We start from the raw sequence: 6,104 nt of genomic DNA on the forward strand, positions 1-6,104 counted from the left end.
TTTCCCTCTGGATGGCATCACATCCCTCTGGCACATTAACCTCACTACCCAGCTTGGTGTTGTCAGCGAACTTGCTGAGGGTGCACTCAATCCTGCTGTCAGTATCATTAATGAAGATATTAAACAGCACTGGTCCCAGTACAGACCCTTGAGTCTTCCATCTGGACATCAAGCCGTTGACCACTACTCTCTGGATGCGACCATCCAGCCAATTCCTTATCCACTGAACAGTCCACCCATCAAATCCATACCTCTCAAACTTGGAGAGAATGATGTTGTGGTCAATAATGACAAGTGATATAAAAAAATAATAATAAAATAATGGCGTAATGGCAAGTAGCTGTTTAGAATTCCATCCTGTGATACCTATAAAAATTAAAAGGGTATCTATTAGGGCATAAGCTGAGCAAAGTCAAGAAGAGATAAAGCTATGATGCCATTTATGCAACCTGATCTAGTAACAATGTCCCTTATTACTGCAGGGGTTTGGACTAGATGATCTTTAAAGGTCCCTTCCAACCCAATACATTCTATGATTGTGTAATTCTATTTACCACACCACTTGTCACTGAATGATGTGCCTATTAATTGTGCTGATTATCTTTTAAGAATTCTAGTTAAATGTAGATTTAGTGAGCTGTTTGGCATGTTGGCCACTGCTTTGCTCTGCTTATCAGTTTCAGATGCCTTGCCACAGTATGTGAACACTTCCCAGTAACATACTGGCTAATATCTTCCACATCTGACTTTGATTACTCTTTTTAAGAAGAATGGTGTAGGATGTAGTATTGTGGTTTTTCTTCCCTTGTAGATGAATGCATACATTTTACTAAGAAACTAAGCTGTTTTATTAATTCAGTTTTTATTTAGGTAGACTAGTATAATTTATAATTATCTTCCATTCCAATTTTCTTCAACCTATAATCCTACTATTACAAAAATTCCTACAAAACCCAAAATCAGTAACTAAGCTATGGACTGGGGCAAAAAGAGCCACTTTTTAATTTTTATTTTTTTAATAACCTAGGAGAGAAATCCATATGCAAATGTTTACAATTTCCTCTTTGCTGAAGGCAGAAGTTTTATGTCAAAGTAGTGAAAATTGTCCTTTTGGGGAAGAAAAGGAATCTTAGAAAGAAAATTGATGGTTTAGAAAAAAAGGTCACATCAAATTTATAGTAACATCTATCACTGGGCATAAACTAAACTGAAATTGGTCTGACTATAGAAACCTACAGCAAACATCTTGATATGAATATATAAACATACATCCAGAGCATATGTTATCAGTGGACCTGAACCTGCCAAAATAATTGCATAGATGCACATCAGGAAATGTTCAGTAAAACGGGGAAATTCAACATGGTTTTTTGTTTGTTTGTTTTAAACTATAAAAATTAACTGACTCTTGTTTAAATTTTATTTCTTTTTAGCTGAAATATCCACTGGAAGATGAAGAAATTTTGCTCCTTAGATCCATTACAGATGTCAACCTGCCTAAATTCTTGTCTCATGATTTACCACTTTTTGAGGTAGAAAACATACAAATTTCTAGTAATGTAAAGAGCCCGCTAAAAATACTAATTGATAAAAATATTATATAACAGGTATATCAGAGAGATAGACCAAAGACTTTTTAAATCTAGCCTGTAACTACTTTATAATAGTCTTAACTATTCCTTACTAGCAAATAGAGCGAGCATTTGGGTTTTGATAGTTTGGACCAATGAAAGTTTCTGCCAAGCCTACTGCTTGAAATGGTAGCATATTCTTTTTATATATTGTATATTCAGGATTTCAAAGTACCTTGTAAGTATTCTTATGGAATAGGTATTTAAATTTTCATTCAAAATGTGCAAAACAGTAAATAGAGTAAGTAGCCCACATTCATTCTTGTCCTGAGTTGATCTCAGTGTGGAACTGAGCTGGAAAATGCTTGGTAACGCTCCCCTGATTTACAGGATACAGTAACACAGTCAGTCTGTGTCCTAATAGGAACCATTTGGATTGGCCTTTTAATCTATTAGCACAGGATAGGCATGTTTAATATACCTCTGTTTGTGTTGGGCATGTCTGGTTCAAATCTGAGCTGTCAACTTCATTAGAAAAAGTCTGCAGTCTTCTTTGGTAGCTGTGAGCTTTCTGTGTCATGTCAGAAAAAGTAAAAAGGATCTGGGCTGGTGTTTATAGATGTTTGGAAACTGTGAAAAAATTGTCCTTCATGTGTACCTTTTTAAACATTAGTGGAAAGAGCTTAGGTGGAAAAACAAATTGTTTCTTCGTATACAGCCATGGGAATTTGTATGCAATTATACACTCACAACATCAAAAACTCTCATGAGTGGTTTTGGATAGTAATATGTTTATTTAGAGTTAGGCCCAGTGTATGTGGGAATTGTAATAGTGCCCAAATCTGTTAATTCTGGAGTAAAGTAGCTTTGTTTTAAAATCTTATCAGATACAGAAAGAATTATAAAAATATTTAAGTTCAGCAGTAGTAATATAATTTAAGATTTTAAATACGATTTTAAGAATTATTTCCATTTTTATTATGAGAAATATTATTTTCTTCCCTTAATTTATACATCACACTTGAGAGAAATGGGGAAACACTGATGTCCTCCCTCATTAATTTTCATCTTGCTGGATTTGCCTTTGTTGTTCAGGACTCCAGTGGAGTCAGGTACATGTGACTTGAGATACACAGTAATTCTTTTGTATTTATGTGAGCATGCAAATGATACATGCTTTCTCTACAAGACTGTTTTGTTCAAAGCTCTGCTTCACTTTGTTTTAAATTAGATATAGTCTATCTTGATTTTTAACACTTTAAAAGATATATTCTTTAGTACCATCCTGTAGTATATTGCATTGGGCCTATGTCGTGGTTCAGGCCCAGTTTGCAACTGAGCAACTGAGCCCCAGAAAAGGGTTCGACAAAATAAGGACTGGGAGGGCTTCTCACCACTTAATGGCCACGGGCAAAAGACGGACTCATCACAGGGAGAAAAACAAAACAATTTTATTTTGTTACCAATAACATCGGAGTAGAACAGTGAGAGATACAACCAGATCTTAAAGTCAAACACCTTCCCCCCATCCCTCCCTTCTTCCTGGGCTCAGCTTTGTTCCTGGTTTCTTCACCTCCACCCCTTTGCCCTGTGGTGCAGGGGGGATGGGAATGGGGGGTTGTGGTCAGTTCATCCTATGCAGTCTCTGCCGCTCCTTCCTCTTCAGGGGTAGGGGAAGACTCCTCCCAGCCTCTCTCTGTCATAAAGTCTTTGGGCTCTATTAATGGGTTTGTTTATAATATTGATTCTGCTCTGTTGTTGAGAACACACTTTTGCCCAGCAGTACAACTCATGCTGTGATACTAAGTATTTTCATTTAATATGGCATTCCTCCATTTTCCCATATTTATGTCACCCATTTTGTAAGAAGGAAATGATAAATAGAATATTTTTTTCTCTCATTATCTTAGTTACAAAATCTAGTAGGCATAGAAGGACTATCCTCTAGTACAATTGTGTAAGTCTTTAATTCTTTAACAGACTGTGTGGAGAAAAAGTGCAAGAGATACATGACCAATGGAAATTTTACATCAAAATTTGTTTCAGAAAAGTAAAGCTGCTCACCTTGAACACAGCTTGATATTTCTACTTGGGAAATATGATTTAACTCATAAAAAATAATTTTATTCCAAATAGGTATTATTCTGCTTAATGTCTATGAAGAGTTGATTGCATGAGTTTCAAACCAGATTGCTGTGAAAATAAGTGTACTTTCCAATTAATTGTTTGGACAGGGTATTATGTCTGATTTGTTCCCTGGTGTGAAGCTACCAAAACCAGACTACAGTGACCTATTGGAAGCTATCAAAGCAAACTGTGTTGCTATGAATTTGCAAATGACTGATGCATTTACTAAGAAGATCCTGCAGATATATGAGATGATGATTGTACGTCATGGCTTTATGATTGTTGGAGAGCCTTTTGGGGGAAAAACATGTGCATATCGAGTTCTGGCGGGAGCATTGGGAGACATATGCAAGAAGGTATCTAAACATTTTTATAAATATTTCTAGTGAAAAACTGTTTTTAAAAAAATTTCATAAACATATTTTAGTATTTATACTGAATACAGAATTTACTGTAAGGAATTTAAAAATATAAGAAAAAGCCAAAGAATTTTATTTTTATGCTGTAATTCCAAATTTACATAAGATAGGAGGACCCAGTTTTTAATATGCACATTTCATATGTTTCATGCGTTTCCACACATGGTATTTTCTCTAAATTCTTTCATTGGCTTGGACAATGAATGAATTAGCTACTTAAAATTTTATTATAAACTCTTCCTTGTGAAAGCTTTATGCCAGCTTTCCCACTTATTCACATGAGAGCTACTGAACTCTCTTTTAACAGAGATTATTTGGTTGAGGACTACACCAAACAATGGATCTGCTTCATAAACTTCTACAAAGTTTTGAAGATTTTTTGATAGAGATATAATAAATCCATGTAAACCCAGAAACTAAATAGTTTCAAATTTTGATTATTTTTGAAACCAGAGTATTTCAATTTTTCAAGCAAATTTTGGATCTGAAACAAATCCAGGATCTGTTCTGGTAAATAACTTCTCACCTTCTCAATAAGTGTTACCTGTGGAACATTTAATTCGTCCAGTGATCCAAATTTTGCTCAAATTCAGGCCATCAAAATATTTATGTTTCATATGGGATCTCTGGAATCTTGTCACTTGGGTTGTTGAGGCTTTTTCAGAGTAATCATAGTTACTGTCCTTAGTATTCTGTGTTTTAAGGACCTCTAGATTCAGTCTAGTCTGATCTGCTAGAACGGAATGTAAACCCAGCAGAAGCCACTTCTGTAGCTGTTTCTGAAATGAAGTGTTTAGTGTTTGAGACTTGAGAGGTGACTGGCCCACTCTTTGAACTCCGGGCACTTTCAAAGAAAAACAGTATAAACCATGAAGCATAAGTGCTTTTCAGGACACTGAATTTCTTTAGGCTGGAGGACTGGAAACACGCAACCAACCACCTTAGCAAAATGGTTTAATTTCCTTAATGATGATGTTCAGGCAGGCACCTTGTATATTTGTGCAGATATCAGGAAGACTAGACTGGCTAGACTTTCACACTGGTATTGCTATCAAACCGAACTATAATCTTCTGATCAGTTATTAAAAGCTGTTACTTATTTGTTTGCAATATTATAGAATAAATTGTGAAGCTTTTGTTTTATGTATGTAGGAGAAACTCTGTTCCTGCCTGTCACTCCAATAAAGCAATATTTAAATTTCTTCTTTTCCTTTGAATTAGTGAATCTTTGCCCACTTTCTCAAATTTTTGTTTGTTTAGAAAAAAATTATGTGGTAAAGTAAGAAATTTTGATGATTTTCTTCCGGTTAGCTCAGCTTTTCAGACTCTACTGATTAATTTAATGGCCATTACAGCTTTTTTTTTTTTTTTCTCCATGAAAGAACTGGTATCAAACTCATCAACACAATTTAATTTTTATTATTATAACTGTTGCTTTTTTGGAGGTTTTTTACCATCTGAATAAAATCTTCTCATTGATTTGAACCAATTAGTGTTTAGTTCTGGGAACTCTAGCAGCTATATTGGGACTATATCTGAATTGCATAGTTTGGGGGCATTGTGATGAGTAAGATGAGAAGGAGAGATTTGTGATGAATAAGATAGGAAGACGCTAACAGAAATAATCCAGAATAAAATTATAATGTACTTCCATATCTTGAAGATTATAAATCTAATAACAGTGTTTTAATTTCTCAGCTGGGCAACTGTGACAAAGTTACTGTACTCAGGTGGTTTTTTTTAGTTGTATTTTTGTCATTCTTGTGCATTTGCTGTTCACATAACTTATACCTTTCCAAGATGTTATAATTTTTCTCTTTTCTTTAAATATTACATTTCCCTCTGAATATTCACTTTGGTGAAATAAGGAAGTATGTTAGAAGGAATTATAATTCAATACATACTGTCAGAAAAAGAAGTTGTTTGTTGTTTTAATAAATATACTTGTTTCTCCTTTAAAATAGAATCACAGAATCACAGAATCACA

At 34.6% G+C, this 6,104-nt stretch overlaps 1 protein-coding gene across 1 annotated transcript in view; it reads left to right on the top strand.

The window, feature by feature from the left end:
• The window catches only part of DNAH7 (dynein, axonemal, heavy chain 7), a gene marked incomplete at its 3' end in the record, with an annotated part of 50,669 nt that extends 46,615 nt beyond the window's left edge, over positions 1-4,054 (top strand). The window contains exons 28-29 of the mRNA XM_010192403.1: positions 1,434-1,532; positions 3,806-4,054. Coding sequence (XP_010190705.1) covers positions 1,434-1,532; positions 3,806-4,054 — 348 coding nt within the window. The remainder of the gene's footprint in view (positions 1-1,433; positions 1,533-3,805) is intronic.
• Between the last annotated feature and the right edge of the window lie 2,050 nt (positions 4,055-6,104).

The sequence above is a fragment of the Mesitornis unicolor genome, unplaced genomic scaffold (assembly GCF_000695765.1).
Source record: "Mesitornis unicolor isolate BGI_N332 unplaced genomic scaffold, ASM69576v1 scaffold14349, whole genome shotgun sequence".
NCBI classification, from domain to species: domain Eukaryota; kingdom Metazoa; phylum Chordata; class Aves; order Mesitornithiformes; family Mesitornithidae; genus Mesitornis; species Mesitornis unicolor.